At 44.1% G+C, this 21,028-nt stretch overlaps 1 protein-coding gene across 1 annotated transcript; it reads right to left on the minus strand.

Annotated features, from left to right (window-relative positions):
* Positions 1-3,337: 3,337 nt before the first annotated feature.
* Positions 3,338-20,636, minus strand: LOC308139237 (galactosylgalactosylxylosylprotein 3-beta-glucuronosyltransferase 1-like). Its single transcript, XM_080508601.1, has 7 exons — positions 20,585-20,636; positions 12,081-12,171; positions 10,428-10,570; positions 7,386-7,897; positions 6,200-6,496; positions 6,006-6,111; positions 3,338-4,414 (listed from the first exon to the last, which is right to left on the minus strand). The coding sequence occupies exons 3-6, from the start codon at positions 10,537-10,539 to the stop codon at positions 6,025-6,027; spliced, it is 1,008 nt and encodes a 335-aa protein (XP_080364727.1). The 5' UTR covers positions 10,540-10,570; positions 12,081-12,171; positions 20,585-20,636; the 3' UTR covers positions 3,338-4,414; positions 6,006-6,024.
* Between the last annotated feature and the right edge of the window lie 392 nt (positions 20,637-21,028).

Genomic DNA, 21,028 nt, shown 5'->3' on the forward strand with positions numbered 1-21,028 from the left:
TGCATTCATGAAGTGAAGAGATTTGCAGCAGGCAACCCAAGAGGCTCAATTTCACAAAGAAGAGATTTTAAATGAGTTTCTTTTTTTGAAATGTGTGCGTTCATGAGCCGTGTGTCTGGTTGTTTTATTTAATGCATATGATGAGCAAAGACGTGCTACCGCTTCTACGGCAATAGAAAAGAAATACCTCATTATAGCCCAGAGGGGTTGATTAAAATTAAAAATGAAGAATCTCCCACACAGATCAAGTTCATGATATTTGATCCTCTGAAAAATGCAAATTTAAAACACTTTATCAGCCGAACAGTTTAATAAGCATCACATCTATTTACAGCCACAAAGTGAATAAATTAATAGAACCACATTGAGTGAGATAAATACAACAAGCATGGAGTTTTATTGCAAAAGTTCAACTTTACTGGCAGTCGTGGAGATTTCAGGTCGTCAAACATTCCAGTGCAGAACAACACAGGAGTGTTGGAGAGCGTATGATCAGACTGAAACAGCTCTTTCCTTTCAAAATAATAGCGAGTTATAATTAAATTCAGCAAATCTACCAGACACACGTTTTCCACCATCTTGTTTCTTATTAAAATATTTTATTTTCATACTCACAATGAATGTTCTTCTATCGTGTGCTTCTGACATCATCAACAGTCATCGTTTTAGTTTTATTGTAAAGTTTTGTGTTTTACTTTGAACTTTAAGCCTCGTTGTACCGCGACGGCGTTTCAAGTGAAAAGGCATCGTTTGTGCATTTCGAAAACAACACCCGTTTACACAGGAATGGCGGAAACGATGGAAACAATGTTTTTAGCTATAATCTATAAGCATCAGCAAGTCGGATTGTGTGACTTTCAAAATAAAACCACCAAGTCCCGGGACTGGGAGTCATGACACACTGGAGGCGGTTTCAAAAAGTTGGATTTTTTTACCGTTTCCATGGAAAAGGAGCTTTTTCCACACGTTCCTCTTTGGCAGCCATTTTCAAAAAGTAGCATATTCAGTTTTTTCATTTTTAAATTGAATAAGTTGAGTTCGATTGATTGCTGGTTTTTTTCATTGAATTAATTCATTGTATTCAGAATATCATTATGGTTGGACTCAGTAAAATATGTAAAAAAAACCTGGAGATTTAATTGCTTGCTTTAATGTATTTATCTTAATTCTTTGTAAAGCTTTAGTCTATTTCTTTTACATCTGTGTGGAGTACTATGAATTGCTCTATACCGTCATTTACAGACTACAAGCTACGACTTTATTCAGGAGCTTCAAACCCTGCAGCTTAAACAATGATGCGCCTGATTTATATTTTTTTCTTTTTATAGGTTGAGCTTCGCCACAGGCACGTGGCTGACGCGTTCAGGTGCATCACGTAAATCTGCACTTTCTTTTTTTTTTCTTTTGACTTATATTCAGGTGCACACATATAGTCTGGAAATTACGGCAAATAATTTTGCCTTGCCTTCCTGAGTTTAATTTAATTTAATTTAATTTAATTTAATTTAATTTAATTTAATTTAATTTAATTTAATTTAATTTAATTTAATTTAATTTAATTTATTTAATTTATTTATTTATTAGAATTGTTTTCTATTTTACTGCCATAAACACATGCTTGAAGAAGAAGGTACTAAACTGCAATCGTTATTTGTCTTTTGTAATTGCTTCTGCCATTTTTTATTTCTTTTTGACAGAATAACCATACTGAGTGTTGTGACAAGCTTCCCCGCTTGTGGATCGTCGCCACACTTTGCCTCGTCAGAGGAACAAGTAGGTCAAAGCGCCCGGGGAGCCTGCCAGCATTTTGACAGACTTCCAACGTCTCCTGGAAGTTTCTCTCCGGGGAGCCGAAGGTAGTATTTGGGACAAAAGCCGAGCGCAGTAATCTCCATCCCGCAGGGAGGAAATTATTCTTTTTTTAGATAAATAGAAGAAAAAAAAAAAACAGAGAGATAAATATTGAATATGATAAACCAGGGAGGACGTGTGACAGTCGGCTGCAGTGTTGCTTTAAGAGAGCCTGGTGGTTTTGGGTTCCTGCTTCCTTGTTGCTTCACTAAAGCAATATTCACCTTGTTATTGTCGCTGCTACCAGACGGCAGCTGGCGAGAAGGAGCTGTGAGGACGGCGACAACACGGCAAAAAGAAAAAGTTTGCAGGAAGGAGACAAACGTCTCGGCCGAGCCGATTGGCCGGGACGTTTTGTAACCAAAAGCTTCCTGGAAGGGAAGCTTTTTTGTTTTTTTTTCCTCCCAAACCAGCGAATAAAATCACTTCCCAGGCCGGCTTGGTATTCTGTGTGCGATCCTCTGCTCTTTGTCTTGTGAAATGGAGAGCGGAATAAGAAGCAGGCTCAATTTAAAGGTACGCTTTACTCACTGAGGGGTGACTTTGACTCCAACTCTCCTCAGACGCACACAGAATGACAAAAAAAAATATATATACATTTTCTTTAACTTATTTCCATTATGAAACCAGATGAACACTTGCAAACAGAGGCGACAGAAGCAGCAGTCGCACATGAATAAATAACAGGAAAAAGGTTATTTTTTAATAAATACGAGAGGAAAGCGTCCCGCCTTCCACGTTTCTAAAAACCTTCAGATCCATTGAAGTCATTTCATGGAGTCTTGGATCGGGTGTCAGTGACTTCAAGTTGTTTTAGATGTGACAGGTGGAAACCCTCTCCCGTCGTGTCCTTGACGTTATTCTCTGCTTCTGAAGTGTCTGTTGTCATCAAGCTGCGATCTGAGATGTGAGGAGGGATTCAGAACGCTCTTAAAATGATTACAGATATAATCTAATGCTCCACTCTGAATTTCAAACAGCTGCCGACTTTGTTCCGAGGCTCATCAGTGTTGACACATTATCTCGCCTTGTTTTGTCGCCACTTCTTCCACATGAGGAATATAGAGCATCTTCCTCCAACTAACTTCACTTTAACAATCGTGACGATTGAAAGTGATAAAAGATAAGTTACACTCATTTGCAGTTGAAATTCCAAACCCCAGTGACGTGGCACTACGCTGTCGGGGAAAAGGTTCAGGGTCAGGATGTTTGAGCGTTGAGGCGAGCGTCGATCCCACACTGCTTTAGATCAAAGACTTCAAAGGGGACAAATGGAAGAAGGTGGGAGGGGCAAGAAATGAGGGACACGATGCAGGTCAACGCCTGTACCTTGATATTTTTTTATTGAATGAATTAGTGTAAAATCGTGTCCCTCTTCTGGAGAACAAAGAACCAGCGATCAACCTAATGGCCCGTCTTCATCGCGACGTGTGTTTAAAGTGAATTATCCCGTTTCAAACACGGACACATTTCTACAGTGGGACAGAAAACGACCTCAAGAGGCTCCGATCTGAACAAACCGGCAAGAAAATTGTAAAAGAAAAATTCAAAGAACGTAAATTTCTTTCGAGTGGCGACACAAACACTGAGACTCCAGCTGAGATCTCAATGATGCTGTCATGAGAGACAATAAACCGGCGTTAACACCAGAGCCACGCTGTCGGGGGGAGTTTAAAAAAAAAAACACCCAGTATTTTTGACATTTCATTCTATTTTGCAGCAGAAGGTTCCATTCAAATGGGCTTAATGTTGAGATTGTAGTCCTTTTCTGCAGTAATTGTTTGTTTTTTGTGTGAAAATACAGACATTTTCATCACATTTACTGTGAAAAGAAAGAATATCGGAGGTTATTGTGGCGCCATTTTGCCATGTGTGTTTGACGGCCCTGTTGTCGCAGCAGCAGTTTGCGGATGTGATCGCGGGTGGTGTTAAAAGTCGACTGAATATCTCGCCTCAAGAGCGTCAATCAGAAACACTTTAACTGAGGTTTACCGATTCGCACGTATAAATAATGAGCATGGAGCGTCAGAGCAGGTTCCGCGTTGCGCCCCGGTGTTTCTAGAATGCAACATGTTCAAGTAAAAAAAGAGAAGAAGAAGACACATCCATAAAAGTCATGAAACTCAAAAAAAAAAAAGTGAAATCAGTGCAAAGATCAGAAAACAAATTGCCGGTGCAGCAGTCCTCTGAGAGAATCTCCCCACCGTGCATCAGAGAATATTCCTGTTCCCAGCAGAGCGTATAGATCCGGTCACGGTGAGTCCAGCGGGACGGTACCGACGCCGACCGGCGCTTCGAGACCTGCAGTAATCCCCCTCGCTCTTCCAGGCTGGACGACGCAGTCGGTCGCTGAGGAGCAGCTCCCGCAGTTCGTACCTTCGCCGACCGCGGCTCCACGGCTCGTGTCCGGACTCTGGGAGTAGATCAGTCTGTCTGGCACCCGGGAGTGACCAGCCTCTTCCCTCGCCGAGACGTCCCGGTTCAACCCTGGACCAGGTTCTCTGCGTCGTCAAAGTCCACCGGCCCCTCGTCCCCCCCCCGGTCCCGTGAACGCCGATCGATCCTGAAAGACGACAAGGTAACAAATCACCAGTCTGAATTCTGTTCATTTTTCTTCGAAGTGAAGCAGGATGTTTTCAAATTGCCAGTTTGTCTGTTGATCAAGAAATGGCAGAAATCCTAAAAACGATGTAATTTTCATGTCGGGCCACCAGTGGGTGCTGCTGTTTGTTTTTCTAATGAAACCACACACACACCGACTTGGACCGTTATCAAAGTGACTGTCAAAATAAAAGGTATTAAGTGCCTCCGCCATCACTCCCGCTCTTGATATTCTGCAGCCACCCGAGCGTCTTCGCCCCGACAGAAATCTAACCGTCTTTGTTTCCCTCACTCAGACGAGCAGCACGTCAAGCAGATACGTTTTGTTTTTGTTCTTTCACAGCTAAACTGAAATTGATCTGTAATCGCATCTATACAAACTGTAATAGATTTTTTTTTTTTTTTAAACTAAAGTAAATGTGACGCAGAATCAAACTGCAGCAGAGATTGTCAGTCACGTTTGCAGAAAAGCCACAATGGAGCCACCGCTCAGACGCTTTCATCTTTTCAGGGTCGGCTCAAGGTTATTCTACATCACAGAGTGAATTCTTAATGAACCAAACGGTTCTGGTCCGTGTCGATGTGCTGCTGTTGTTGGAAGGAGCCTCTCGGTATGTTGGCTTCAAGACAATAAATAATTCATAAAAACCTTCACACCTGATCACTTTGTGAATACATGCATGCTATTTGATCATATTACGGTTTTCATTGCGCCTATTTAACCTTTCCCGGACGTGTCGCAGTGGCCTTTTCTCTCTCAGGCGTCCATTTATGTTTGTCGAATTGAATCGAGGATTCCAAAACACGAACCAGGGTTTGAATCTGTCTGCCCGTCCGATCATTTCCTCTCCTTCTATTCAACATCCATCTACAGCATGGATAATTATTATTAGGGACCTCGCCAACGGCAGGTCCCTTTTGTAATAGTTTAAAAAATGTAAACATTTTTTTTAGGACTTTTATTTTGAAAAAACGGCATCAAAAGTAGCCAATTAGCTAGTGATTCGTGACCGCAGCGCCCCCATTAGGCCACCTACCAAATTTCAGCTCAATCGGACAATGTTTGCTAGCATGCTAACGGGCATGCTAGGTCGCAAGCTCGCCAATCCACCTGAAAATCTCAGGTGGTACTCGGCAGGTGCCCCCGAGCCGGAATCTGGTTTTACTTCAATTCTGGTGTGAATGACTGATTCGCTGATGGAACATGAAATGTTTTTAAAAAAAACTATAATTAACCGGTCTAGTTTGGGTTTTTTTTCCTGTAAAAGAACATTAATTTGAAATGACGACCTCCCGGGTAATAGTTGCCGTCATGTGGATTTAACAGGCGGTAACAAGTTTAGCATATTTCTCAACGCATTACCGTCGCATGTGAACAGTTTATCATTTAAAATCAATTTCTGACATATCTTTCCAGTTATTTCTGCACAATACTCCAAAATAAACATCAAGCATTCCAAAAAAAACAAACAATTCAGGTCAGACACGTATGTGAAGAAGCAATCATTTCCCGGGAATGCAGTCATTTGCCGATTCCAAACCCGCTATTGTACCTGCGTCGGGCGAAGTATTTCATATCTCCACGTTGGAGTCTGTAAATCCTTTCTTGCCCTCGTTCACCAGCACAGGCTTCTCGGTCCTCGTGTGCCACACTAAGACCTGCAGGGTTTGGGAGCAAAGCGTCCGTCAGTCAGCGTGACGAGATGCTGCGGCGCCAGGAAACGTTCGCGGCGCGGCGCTAGCTTGCCTTGGTGCAGTTGGCGGCTTTGGGCTCCAGGTCGCCGAGGGTCACCAGCTCCTTCAGCAGGCTGCTCTCCTGATAGCCGCCCTTCACGCCGCGCAGCTTGAAGTAAGCCTGAGGTCGGGACAGGACGAGGCGCAGGTTGACCGCGAAGCCCGCCATGTCGATGGCGAAGGGCCGGTGGGGGTCGAACACCGTCTTCCAGCCGTACACCTTGCCCAAGGTGTTGACTTTGGGGGACTCGAACCGCAGGCCGCCCACGAAGGCCACGGGCCAAACGGAGACTTTCTTGGTGGCGCGCATCTGGAAGACGGGAAAACAGAAACGACCGGTTGCGGCCGTTTTTTTTTTTTTTTTTTATCAACAGACAAACTCGTCGTTCATGAGGAAGGCTTTGTTTGTCTTTGCACTCTGAATTTAATATTCCGCAGAAGGCAACTCCCTCAGCCAGGTGACTCAAAACTCAAAACTAAACAAACCTACAAAATAAATAAAATAATTGCAGTTTGTAAACTGATTTTCATTCATCGATTTAGAAAAATTGTGTGTTGGACGGTCGTGTTTGTTTATTCTCTGTGCACAATTTATTTTATGGGGAATATAATTTGTAAGATTTTTTTTAATAGCGTTAGTGTTACACAATCATTTTGTACGTTTTGTACAATTAATGGCAACAGTCGAGGGGTTTCATAATAAACTCTCGCTCCTGCTCAAATATTTCACATTTTTCTCACTTTTGGCCTTTAATTGAGACCAAAACCTTTTAAATAAAAAAATAAAAAAAAATTTCTTATGGAAGCGTATTGCATTCACATGAAACATATTTAAAATCCACTCTGTTTTTCTGAATGAATAAAGATAACAGTTTTCTGAATTTTTTTGGAATTGATGAGATAATTATCTCATAATTAATGCTGTTGTATTAAAAAAAAAATACATTGTAATTAGCAGTCATTGTTTTTGTTTGCAGTGCTCATTTCCAAGCCTCGTTGTGACAATATTTTAATAACAAACCAAAAATTTGTTCTGCTTTTCTGAATTTACGACATAATTATATCCTAATTATGAGATAATATCTCATTTATAATTGTTAAGATATTGTCAGAACTATGAGCACTGTCAACAAAAAGCTCCTAATTGTGAGATAATATGTCATAATTACGACGATTAAAAAAAAAAAAACCCTCCTCACCTCCTCAAACAGCTCCAGGCTGTAGGTGTTGTCGTCGTCCCCGAAGTAGACGACGCCGTTCTGGCTGCCGTTCAGGCTGAAGGCCTCCCGCAGCCAGCGCAGCGCCAGGTTCCTCTGGATGGTGCCGCGGGGAATCCTGGGGTCCCTGACGTCGCCGCGCGCCTTGTAGTTCCTCGGCGTCTCCACGTTGAGGTGGGTGTAGTTGAGGCCGGTGTCGCGGAGGAGGCGGCCGACCAGCGGCGTCCTCCTCGGGGAGTCCTCCACCAGCATCCAGTGCAGGTTGGCCACGTGCAGCAGGGTGTTGGCCATGCGGGTCAGCTCCGCCTTCTGCACCGGCCGGCCGTAGGTGGGCGTGACCACGTGGATGGTGGGCAGGGCGTCCGACCACGGCGGCGGCCGGCTGTACACGAACTCGGTGCGCACCACCTCCACCACGTCCCGGTTCTGGAGGGAGCAGGACTCCCTGACGCCGAAGGTGCTCCTGGAGTTGGGCGGGCCATCGCGCCGGACGTCTAGAAACCGGCGAAACAAACCGTTTGTCGGGGCCTGCTGGCCAGAGTTCGAATTACGGGGGAGCTAAGGGGAGCTGGGCTCCCCTGAAAGCCTAATTTGAAAAATTTAGGGGGAGCTCTAAAAACACTGGCAATTTTCGCATATATATTTATATTTTCTATGGGTTAAGCTTCATCAGGTTCCTGAAATAAATAATAGTAATAAAATTATGTCAATGTTGTGAGTTTATTCGCTCAAGGGTGGATGTCCACCGCAGAAGATAGGTCTATCTGAGACGATTTTCTGTTCTATTTGGCAGCTTTGATCCGTCTACCGGGTGCTGAAGCGCCGTGGCTTGCCAAGCACATTTTTTTACATGCGCGCACGCAAAATAAAATCTCACGCATACCTATTCTACAAACTTGAGAGGTCTGATCGGAAAATAGGGCTCCCCCGAAAGCCACGTTGTAATTCGAACCCTGCTACTGGCCTTTTTGTTTCAGACAACGTGAAGTGGTTTTCATGTTGGGCCAATAGTGGGCGCTGTTGGTAGTTTTTTTTACACCCCAGAAAAAGCAATTTATTGATAAATGCATTATATTCATTTATGTATTCTTTCTACTGATCCTCTCCGAAAATGTGTATCCCACGTCTCTGAGCATTAGAAGTCATTCATCCCAACATATTTATATGTTGTTGATATTTAACAACTCACTGTAAATGTCCTACATTCTTCTCATGTAGCGTTTACACCTGCACTGAGTACATCTCAGTTTCTACCTTCTACACTGTGTGTATATCAATTCTGTTAATTTACTCTATTTTTAGAGGATTTCTTTTCTTACTGGATTGTTTTATTATTATTTTTCTTTTTTTTGCTCTTGTTTAGATATTTACATATGTTTACATATTTTAATTCTTTAATTTATAATTTCTGCACCTTTTTACCTTGAGCTGTTGTAAGTTTGTGTTTCCCCCTGGGGAGGAATAAAGCTCTATTCTTCTTCTTCTTCATGTAGAATTGTTGGATTTTATCTATAAAAATGTCTTAAAATCACTGTGTTGTATATAAATAACGATTTATATATATATATACAGTGGTATGAAAACGTTTGGGCACCCATGTAAATTTTCATAATTTTCCTTTATAAATCATTGGTTGTTTGGATAAAAAATTCCAGTTAAATATATCTTATAAGAGACAAACACAGTGATATTTGAGAAGTGAAATAAAGTTTATGTGATTCACAGAAAGTGTGCAAGAATTATTTAAACAAAATTAGGCATGTGCATACATTTAGGCACCCTTATATCTTATTGATTTTAATACTTTTAGCACTAATTATTGGAACTCAAGATTGGTTTGGTAACCTCAGTGACCCTTGACCTCCATACACAGGTGAGTCCAATCATGAGAAAGGCTATTTAAGGAGGCCTTAAATACCTTCCACCAGAATCCAGAGCCTAACTGGAAGCTATAGGAAGCGTTTAAAGGCTGTTATTTCTGAAAAAGGAGGATGCACAAAATATTGAGTCATTTTTCTTTTGTGATGCCTAAATTTATGCACATGCCTAATTTTGTTTAAATAATTCTTGCACACTTTCTGTAAATCATATAAACTTTATTTCACTTCTCAAATAGCACTGTGTTTGTCTCCTATAAGATATATTTAACTGGAATTTTTTTATTCAAACAACCAATGATTTATAAAGCAAAATCATGAAAATTTACAGGGGTGCCCAAACTTTTTCATACCACTGTATATATATATATTCATCCAGTAATGCTTAATACTCAAAAATCCCAGCGCAAAAGAGCCAGTATTCCAATCATTGAGTCGTTCCAGCTATTTTACTTCTTTTTTTATTTTTCCGTGCCACCGATTTTGTGAGAGATTATTTTAGGCAGATTAAAGCAGAACTGTTACAGCAGCTATCAGCCCCACGTTGTGAAAATTGCACACGATAATGACCAATTTAATGCAAAAGAATTCTGTTTTATACAAATGCTTCATAAACTTCATAAGGACGTGTTAAAAAAAAAAAAAGTTGGAAGTGGTTGTAATACCAGCAGAGAGAAGTGGCATTAAGATAGATTTCAATCAAAACATAGCCTACGGTCACTTTACAACTTCCCAGTTGTAAAAAGCATGTGGAGTTTTTAAATGCACGTGTTGTGATTTCAAGCCACAAAAGTCCTTTTTAATTTGTCAACAATTTTTTTCTGTCCCGAGGGGGGGTTAGTGGGGCCTCATACTCGCAGCGTACGTTCCTTATCTTGCAGAGATAATTCGATTAAACCGCATGAAACCAAGCAGACTCTCCAGGATGGGAGATTGCTATCAGGCACGGTAACGGGGCACCACTTCCTGTGTGCAACGACGCGCGACACTTTTACCTTCGGGTTAGAAAACGCAGACAAAGATTCACCTCACGAGCCACAAACGCCTAAGCAAATACTGTCGGAACCAAAAAAAAATGTTCGTTATCTGATAAAATCGGCAGCACGGACGCTTGCGGTTATCTTTTCTTTTTTCTTTTTTTCTTTACCCTTTCTGGTGGCGAGCAGAGGGGCGACGGCGCTCTGGTGCCAAACGGTGATGAGCAGCGTCCACGGCAACACGATCAGAACGATGGCGACGATGTCTCGTCTCTTCGGCATCTCCAGAGTCACGCCGGGGGCGTGTCACTACCTGCCGGGACACAACACAGGGGGCCGCCATCAAATATTTAATCGTTCAAGTTAAACTTCTGATCGCCCGTTTAATGGAGCGCCGCACGTTCGGGGGAGGGGGAGGAGGAGGAGGGGAGTGGGGGGTCGGTCTAATGCGTTCGCCGCCAGACTTCCGTTACAAGGATCTGCTTTCAGGGTTATATTTAGCCCAGTGGACGAGCCGCTTCGTCTAATGGACCCTCACAATGCGCCGGTCCCCCCCCCCCCCCCCCCCCCCGCGGAAAAGGAGGCGTCCCGATAAAGAAGCCGCGATGAGTCGACGCTATGGAGGCCGGGAAAGCACTGTGAGCGCTCCGACCTCCTCTGGACGACACGGAGCAAAATGAAGGAACGGCTTGAAGAAAGGCCACAGTGTCAGACTCACATGTTGTCTGTGTTACTTTCACATTGAATTAAACTTACATGCACTGGTGTGATTTGTTGGGTTTTTTTGGTTTTATTTCCCTCTGTTCGCACCACATTCTGAGGCTGTTGCACTGACAGACGTGGGAACAAGCCTCGAGCCGAGGCAGAAAAGTAACCGATGAGTAATTTCACTCTTTGCACACGAGCGCATGCTACTGCATTCTGGATGAACTGGATTAATGCAATTTAGAAGGCGTCAATCAAGCGCAGGCCCCTCTGTTTACACGCCACGATGTCGTCAAGTGAAAAATGGTCTCGTTTGGTTTGGAGGGTCCGTGATTCCAGAGCCACGGAGAAACGCGTTGAAAATGGCTCCCAGGCCTGGAAAAATGCAAATGCTTGTGTTTGTGTGAGGCTGCAGTTCAGCTTCAAGTCTCGTAACGTCACCAAACAGAGAGGAAAAATGAAGTTCACGGGTTATAGCCCCATTTTTGTGTCATACGTTTTATTAAACAATGAATTCAGTTCTAAAAAATTTGCATTCCGATATTGTAAATATTTTTTTCCCCCCCATTAATAATCAAAACGTCCAGGAAAACATGACATAAAAAAACACATTGTGACAAAATGAAAAAAATATAAAGGATGTAAATTGGACAGAGATTCTAAGAGGCTTGTTTTTTTGTTTGTTTTTGTTTTTTGAGACAAACAATATCAAATAAGGCTCCGTTTCAAGTGAGAACACACACGCCTCTCTACTGCCCCCTACGTCCTACATCCACCGCGAGTTGTCCTGATTAAACACGATTTGATTATTTGAGAATTTTTGTTTAAGTGGTGTTCTGCCTTCTTTCTTGATGGTTCACATCTTATAACCGACATGATGCTGCGGCTCCGTCGTTGATTTCCGACGAGGCGACGATGAAAACAGAAAGAACTCCAAACAGATCCAGATACTTTAGTGCTGTGAACTTTAGACCGGGAGAGTCAAACACATTTTAGTTCAGGAGCCGCAAACACGTGCTAAAACAAGTTTCTTTATTGAAATCGTTTGCTTTGACTGGAGCCTCCTGCGGGGGCTTTATCTTTGATACCCCCCGCTTTATTAACTCCTCGGTTCCTACCTTTGTTTATTGCAAATCCTCGCTGCCATCCCACCGACTGACGCTGCTCTGCTCCGGATGTGTCGAACAAATTCAGCAGCACCTTCTGACCCTGCAGAGAGAGAACAGTTGACATTATTTCACAGTTTTGTTGAAGCTGCATCATCGGTCGCTTGCTTTGGTCGGACCGATGATGGTGATGGGTTCATGCTCCGGAGTGTTTGTTGCTGGACAGGCTCGTTCCGGACACGATTCAGGACGAAGCACTTGTGGTAACTTTTATCGACATTCAATCGTCGTCTTCTGCGGTCTTCGCACGGATCCGTGATCCACTCTCCGTGATACACTCCGTGATACACTCTCTGTGATACACTCTCCGTGATTACACTCTCCGTGATCCACTCTCCATGATACACTCTCCATGATACACTCTCCATGATACACTCCGTGATACACTCCGTCATACACTCTCCGTGATACACTCTCCGTGATACACTCTCCGTGATACACTCTCCGTGATCCACTCTCCTTGATACACTCTCCGTGATACACTCTCCGTGATCCACTCTTGATCCATCCCTTTTGTTTCCCCTCCGTTCGGGCCTCCCTCCATGAAACGGCTCCTCTGATGCCTAATCACAAGTCTTTAGACGTAATTAATCCTTGATTAAAAAGGATCAACCTCAGTCTGAGATCAAAGGTCAAGACAGCTAATTAACCACATCAGGATGGGATTAATGGGGTCGTGTTCAAAACAGTGTGTCATTCATACAGACAAGCTGATTATCTGCACGCATCAGGCCGAGGAGCTGTGAATCCGCCCCACCTCCTCTTCATTTTTAAAGTCGCGGTGGAAAACAACCACAGACAAACGATACTGAAGCATGAGGTGGGGAAAAAAAAAAAAACAGAAAGTCAGTGTGACCTGGAACGCTCCCTATATTCCTGAAATAAATCGGATGTGCACAGAGGAAAATGATTTTCTGCACCGTGCCCAGTCGGTCCTTCCTCCGCTAACGGGAGCGAGCAGACGTCAACACGAAGGCAGGAGAATGGAACGTTTGTGGACAAACTCTGACAGAAACCAGACGTCATCCTTAAAGTCGTAGTTCTGGAATCAAACCGGGGGTAAGGTTGTTGTGAGGAAAGCGTGTTAACCACTGCGCACTGTGCCGTTTCCTGTCAGAGGCGTCAAAAGCGTTGGTCAAAGCCGTGGGTCTTCTGTTTGCAAAGGCCTATGATCCTCAACTGTTTGTCTTTTTAATGGTTTTGTACCAACCTTTTGAACCCTGCTTTGATCTTTGATCTTAATTAGCATCATTTTATTGAGTTTTAGTGTAAGATGTATTATTATTATTATTATTATTATTATTGTTGTTGTTTTTTATTTGTTCTTATTGTTCTTCCATCTCTGACGCCATTTGGCACACTCATCAAGACTAGTGAAAAATTTAAGGAAATCTTAAAAATTAAACCTTAGAGTTCCCAAATGTGCTCTCCAGCAACATTTTTTTTTTTTTTTAGCAAAATGTGGACAAACTGAAATCATCATTTGTCCAGTAATGTTCAGTAAACACCAGAGGTTCATTCTGTGGAATTCATGTCCAACTGTAATAATTGAATGTCCTCCTTGTGTCTTCCCGGTTATCTGTAAAACAGATCTATAGACTCCACCTGCTCCAGAAGATGGAAAAAAACTGCTAAGGAAATGCAGGACTTGGACCACCAGATTAGAAAGGCAGATCTTTGCTAACTTGTGCTACTGGAGCACAAGTTAAGGGTGGGTGTACAGTCCCAGGTGAATTATGCTAACTACTAACTACATTAACTAAACCAGCTCTTGTATTTGTAGGAAATAAAGAAGACTAAATGAATTGTGCATCATGTCTTTATTTGGTGGTGGTGGTGTTGGTGGTGATGGTGTTGGTGATGAGGGCATATGGTGTCTCTGACAGTTCTGCCGTCCTGCATAGCTGACGGCTCTTGTCCTGCGGGGAGGCCGGTTGAAGTTCTGTTGGAGAGCGTGGTTCAGGGTCTGGGTAAGGGGTCAGCAGCCGGGGTTGGCATGGGTAACCCTTATCACCCAGCAGAAGGCCATCAAACTCTCCTATAATGTCAAGTGGACACATTAAATGATATGCATGAGGGAGATAGGTGAATTATGTTGTGCAAATCCTGAGGCTACTCACCACGTTGCAGTCTGGTGCTGAGGTCTGACTTGTGGTACATCCGTGAGTCGTGTACAGACCCAGGCCACTTGGCCTCCACATTGGTTATGATGTTTGCAGCATCACATATGATCTGGATGGTGCACAGAAGAACAGATGTTTAACTATGATGCGCTCTTTATCTTTAACATTCTGAAACAATCAATCCTCATGTACCTGCACATTTATGCAGTGAATGGACTTCCTGTTCACAAAATCTGCCTCATTTTGTGAAGGAGCTTTGACGGGGATGTGCGTTCCATCGATGCAGCCTATCACATTTGGGAATCCTGAAAGACAAGAAAATTACTACTCCCACTCTAAGATCGCAGCGCAATATCATAAACAGAATGTTATTTAATATTTATTTAATGGATCTCATCATTTACCTGCAATCCTGTGGAACTCCTCCTTGATGACTCTTGAAGTTTTCACTCCAGGGAAAACAACAAAGTTTGCTAAAAACCTTTTTAGGGCATGGCTACGGCTGGTGATGTTGCTAATGTACGGAGCGATTAAGCTGTGGATGTACATAATGGTCTCTGCAGTAAAACAGTACCGCTCAAAAAGGAAGGTGTCTGGAAATGCCAGTACATCTATGCGCGGTCTGATGATGATCTTGTCTGCGAATATTTAATTCTCGGCGAAGTATGCATCTTCATCGATCGGATCGTTATCAAAACATTGGGAGCCAGAGTTGTGGGGAAACCAGAGCCCATGGAGTAAACCCACATGAATGAGTTTCAGTGGATTCATGTTTTCTGAAGAGTCTGATCTGGACGTCTTTGTCTCGGCAGGTAGTAGAAATGACGGCGGCGGGCGGGTTCTCTGGCGTCCCAGAGAAATAACCTGAACTGTTTGTGGACAGGGGGAAAAAGTCCACGGGATGATCCGAGGCATGATCAGGGCTTCTTATGAGGAGGGGGGAGAAGAAGCGGGATTTCAGGTCAGCATGCAGGAAGGTATGCGGTTGCAGCGCACACTCAGGATCCGGAGAAGAGAAAGAAAAAAAGAAAAAGGGAAAAACAAAGGTGATTCCACGGACGGTTCTCGGCTCGTCCAGCGAGGTGAAGGAACTCCGGGGCCCGGTCAGCGTGTACACGTGGTACTTCGTCTCCGTGCGAAAAGGTGCGTCCGTCTCGACGCAGATTTCGACTTTGAAGAGACAGAAGTTACCTTCGCGGGTGTTTTTATACCTCGCCGCTTGGTTCCGGGTTCCCGCTGCGCTCAGAGCCATGTGGACCAATCCTGAAGGAGGACGTCTTTGTCTCGGCAGGTAGTAGAAATGACCGGTCCCACAGCAAGCTCCTCCTCTGTTGGTCACCTTTTACCTATCTGGAACCATCCTTCTTTCTTTTTCACTTTCTTCTCTCTCTCTCTCTTTCTTTCCTTGCCAGCTGCATGTGTTCCTCGTTCCACTCTTCGATCTCTCTTTAGTTGTCGTGGGGTTCGCCGACCTCTGAAACCTTCTTGGCCTCTTCCACTGTCTCTCTGGCCTTCTTCTCTCTACTGTCATTGTTCACCACCATCTGAAGAGTCGCCTCCAGAAACCTTTTTTCTTCTTTTTCTTGGCCTGGAGTTGCTCCTCTAAGAGCTTTTTGTCCTCCTCCAGCCTGGTCTTCTCAGCCAGCAGGGCATTCCACTGAGTTTGGAGGCTCTTGTTCTCCTCCTGCAGAGACTCGTTCTCCTCCTGCAGAGACTCCTTCTCCTCCTGCAGAGACTCCTTCTCCTGCTGCAGAGACTCCTTCTCCTCCTGCAGAGACTCCCCCTTCTTCTGCAGGGCTTTGTACTTATTGTGGATGGCCTCCTTCTCCTGCCGCAGAGACTCGTTCTCCTCCTGCAGAGACTCCCTCTCCTCCTGCAGGGCTTTGTAGTTATTGTGAAGGGTCTCCTTCTCCCCCTGCAGAGACTCATTCTCCTTCTGGAGGCCTTTGTACTTATTGTGGAGGGTCTCCTTCTCCCCCTGCAGAGACTCATTCTCCTTCTGGAGGCCTTTGTACTTATTGTGGAGGGACTCCTTCTCCCCCTGCAGAGACTCATTCTCCTTCTGGAGGCCTTTGTACTTATTGTGGAGGATATCCTTCTTCCCCTGCAGAGACTCATTCTCCTTCTGGAGGCCTTTGTACTTGTTGTGGAGGGTCTCCTTCGCCTCCTGCAGAGACTCCCTCTCCTCCTGCAGGGCTTTGTAGGTATTGTGGAGGGTCTCCTTCTCCTCCTGCATAGACTCATTCTTCTTCTGGAGGCCTTTGTACTTATTGTGGAGGGACTCCTTCTCCCCCTGCAGAGACTCATTCTCCTTCTGGAGGCCTTTGTACTTATTGTGGAGGGTCTCCTTCTCCCCCTGCAGAGACTCATTCTCCTTCTGGAGACCTTTGTACTTATTGTGGAGGATATCCTTCTTCCCCTGCAGAGACTCATTCTCCTTCTGGAGGCCTTTGTACTTGTTGTGGAGGGTCTCCTTCGCCTCCTGCAGAGACTCCCTCTCCTCCTGCAGGGCTTTGTAGGTATTGTGGAGGGTCTCCTTCTCCTCCTGCATAGACTCATTCTTCTTCTGGAGGCCTTTGTACTTATTGTGGAGGGACTCCTTCTCCCCCTGCAGAGACTCATTCTCCTTCTGGAGGCCTTTGTACTTATTGTGGAGGGTCTCCTTCTCCCCCTGCAGAGACTCATTCTCCTTCTGGAGACCTTTGTACTTATTGTGGAGGGTCTCCTTCTTCCCCTGACCTTTTAATTCAGCTGCGGTTGCACAGGCGAAGTGCAGCGTCGCCGAGGGTCTCTCATTCTCCTTCTGCAGTTCAGCATTGGCTTCTTGGCTGCCACCGAGCTGCTGGATCGCCTCTTGTTTTAAGTCCGTCTCTGTCGTTTGATGTGACTCGCTGCCTGAGGAGGCCTTGGCCTCCCTCTGTCGTTCTGCCTCCAACAATCCAGAATTCATCATGAGAGCCTTCAGTGTGGACAATTTCACCTTCAGCTCCTCTTCAACTAGCGCTAATTCTGGGCAATTGAAAGGATTTTTTTGTCGGAATAATTCCCGACGTTGGTTCGTGAGTTCATTGATACGGCAGCGCATCATCCTCACATGAGCGGCGTTCGGCTTCGGAGCCACAGGAGGGCCCTGTTTAAAACTTTCTCTCACTTTTTCAGCCATTTCTCTCAAAACTTTTTCAAAACAACACTATGTCACGTGGTGGCTACTGTGCAAAATGGTGCTCGTCTTTGCAGGTCTGCAGTTTAAAAGCTTGTGGCGTCTGCACATGAAAGGCTCAATTGCTGCTATCATGTGAGGTCATTGCAAAAAGTTCATTACTTTGATGTAATGGCTTTGATATTGGGACCAAAGCCATTACATCAAAGTCACACCCAGTGATGTAATGGCTTTGATCTTGGGACCAAAGCCATTACATCAAAGTCACACCCAGTGATGTCCTAACACAGTTTTTGTGTTGCTTTAATGTTTCAGGAACAGTCCATAATATCAATATATAATTCTTTCTAAAAGATCCAATGACTCGGGTCCAGTGTAGAGTTGGTGGACTGTATACAGCTCTGACATTCATAACATCTATGCCTTGAAGAGAATGTTTGTTATACAGAAAGCATGTATGACTGTTCTTCGATGCCCAGTTCTGTAAAATTAAAACTACTACTGAAATATCTGTCATTTGTGTATTTGAATATGTGTTGAAACTGGCAAAGGTGCAGACACATTATATTCACATGCCAAGTTATTATTTGCTGAATTTCAACACCACATCAGTAAGATAAGGACAGCAGATCCAGACATAACACTAAATAAAACTACAAGCAGCTACAACCATTACTACTACTACTACTTCTACTACTACTTCTACTAATAATAATAATAAGAAGAAGAAGAATCTATTATCATTGTTACACAACACCTAAGCTGAGAAATTAGTGATGCTGCCATGAAAGACAGTTACCTTGTTGCTATGAAACTACAGCCTCAAAGTCATGCTGTTAATTGACAGTGAATTAAATAAAAATTAAAAAACCCTGCATAATGCAGCAGCCATTTTTGACATTTCACTGTATTTTGCACCAAAACGTTGAAATAAAAAATTTTTATGTTGAGATGGTTGTCATTTTCCATAGTGATTTATTTATTTTTTGTCACAATACAGATGTTTTCATCATTCTTCGCCACAACAAAGGAAAACTTCAACATTTTAAAGTAAAGGTCATTATAGCACTATTTTACCGGTCCGGCTCACTCACTCCGAGCACTGTTGTCATGGAAACGGACTCCCGAAACGCAACGACAAGTTTTTCGACACTGCTCAGCAGAAGAGCTGAGTGGCTAAGCACAGAGGGGGGATTATTTGTTAATGACCTCCACGGGGGGTAGATGAGTCAATAAACAAACAAATCCAACAAATAAACAAGCTGAAGTGGATTTTCACTCACAGTTTCTACGGCATTTTTAAGGGGCATTTTTCCAAAACCTCGTCAGGTCAAGAATATATGTTTGATCAGCCACAAAACGCAGCGTTGTTTTCCTCAGCCGGGCTGTAAACACACCGCCCGTACTGTATTTGAGCACCGAACCAGATCGGCCATTGAAGAAGGGGCCCGGCGAGCAACAAAAGGAGGAATAATTCTGATAAATTATACGCATCTGACCCCTCTACACTCTCACGAGGCACTGACACTGTACTGCAGGAACACATATCTCGTACACTCGCATCATGAGGCGGATCTGGAAACGTCTAAAACATGGCTGTCAAACAAATGTTAGTTCAGTTTTAGTTCACTTTCTGTAGTGTATTTTATATTCTTATTTTCATGAGTGCAAAATCTTTCTTTCTCACATCCATCACTCTGTCTATTCCTGCTTTTCAATTGTCAATGTCCTTGTTTCATTATGGAGCTACAGGGGACGGCAACATGCTTTGATGTAATTTTCTTTTTTTTCTGAGAAAGCTTCACTCCAAGGAGAAACTGTAAAACCTGTTCATTCTGTATATTTGGCCTGAATTCGGGCGTCTTTAATAGAGCTGAATGTGTTGGGTTTTTAAAAAATTAACTAATGTATAAATGTCTCATTAAAGTAGAGGGGAAAATGTCAGTTTCTGCAAAATCCTTGAAAAAAAAACCCCACAAATTTACAAATTGTGACATAAACCCCTTGAGAGGCAACCGGAGACACACAGTTTTATGTAAATCTTGGAGTTTTGTTTTTTTTAGAAATCGTCATTTGTGGAGACTCGTAGCGTTCATGTGTAAATGTGCGGCACAAACGCAAAGTAAAATCACAGTCTTTTCAAGCACAGACGTGGCCTAACTGTCTCTGGATTGAAGCTCCCAGGCTTCATTCCTCGTGTCTGATTGCTGCTCTCCTGCCCTGACGTCTTCCACCTGTGCCTGAGTGTGTGATTGTCTGCACCTGGTGCCTTTAGCATATAAGGGACTTCTCTGCGTTACTGCGTCTCTGTCCTCCCGTACGGCAGCTTCTGTGAACGTCACTGCTGCAAAATGTGTTCAAGAATGTTATTGCAAAATGCGACGTCATTACATAAACGGGGTTAAAATGTACTACGGGATTCCATATTGCACCATTATTACATAATTTGGCGGTACAAGGTGTGATAACTGGACTGGAGTGACGATTCGGCCAGGCATTCAAGTCGGCGCTGAAAAAGATCCACAGTGCCTCGCGAAGCGTCTTTTAAAATGTGTGACACAGCCTGCGAAACCTATAAATAGTTCTCTCTTGGTGTCGGACCCCTCAGTGACATAAATCCCGTCTCGGCTGAGGAATCCATACTAATGTTGTTTGTGTTAACGACGGGGCGACGAAATCGTGTTTGATATCCGACTCATAAGGGTATCCAGAGTCCGACTCCTCGTGGCAAAGCTCATCCTTTTGAGAAAGATGAAAAATAGTTCTGTGTGTGTGTGTGTGTGTGTGTGTGTGTGTGTGTGTGCGTGTGCGTGTGTGTGTGTGTGTGACAGACGGCTGCAGGTAATCTGACGCATTTCCCCCTCTGCTTTTTTTTTTTTTTTTTTGATGTTCTTATGTTTGCGCTCATCCCTTTCAAGTGGTTTGAAGTGTCGACGTTGAGCCGGGCCGCCTTGATCTGCGGACGCTTTGGAATTCTAACACGGCGCCGCTCGGGGATTTGAAGGATGAAGAGTTTCACACCTCGGTACCTTCATCCGTCTCGCGCCTCCGTCTGCTCGCGCTGCGGGGGGAAACTTTTTGAGTTCTGTTGCGTTTCGCATCCACCCGGTGACGTGACCGTTCGCAAAATCGCGGAAATCCAAATTAGAACTTGCGATAAGAGGGGTACTCACAGAGATGAAGGAAGAGCCACAGATCTACGGCGTTGATGAAGCGACAGTTCTCTCTCTCTCTCGCTCTCCCCCTCTTTGCGTTTGACGCTCGCGGGTCGGGGCGACGACGGGCGGATTGGGTTCACGGCGTCCGGTGGGTGCCATCCAATCCCCCCGGGGAAGGGTCGCGTCCTCAGTGCCAGCCCCTGCGGGAGACAGAGGAGGTCACCCCCCACTGGAAGAATGCCGCTTCTCATTGCAAAGACAAAGGCCGGGATTGTCGGAGCTGATGGCAGAGGGACGGGGCCGCGGGGCGGCCGTGGCCGGAGGACCCGGGACAATAGAATAAATCACATAGAAAATGCCGAGCAGGAATCCTTCCTTTGGGGGACGGAGTCGGATTTGAAGAATCCAGAGCGCCATGCATAACACGGGGGTTGTTTATCTGGAGCATAAACAGTTGGT

The sequence above is a fragment of the Blennius ocellaris genome, assembly GCF_963422515.1.
Source record: "Blennius ocellaris genome assembly, chromosome: 14".
Taxonomy (NCBI): Eukaryota; Metazoa; Chordata; class Actinopteri; order Blenniiformes; family Blenniidae; genus Blennius; species Blennius ocellaris.

Bases quoted from the DNA above. Each gene is read 5' to 3' on its own strand.
- LOC308139237 (XM_080508601.1), bottom strand. From the start codon at position 10,539: ATGCCGAAGAGACGAGACATCGTCGCCATCGTTCTGATCGTGTTGCCG. The intron at 6,497-7,385 runs GTGAGGAGGGTT...CCCGTCTTCCAG, and splicing joins GCCTGGAGCTGTTTGAGGAG to ATGCGCGCCACCAAGAAAGT. The intron at 6,112-6,199 runs GCAAGCTAGCGC...CAAACCCTGCAG, and splicing joins AAGCCGCCAACTGCACCAAG to GTCTTAGTGTGGCACACGAG.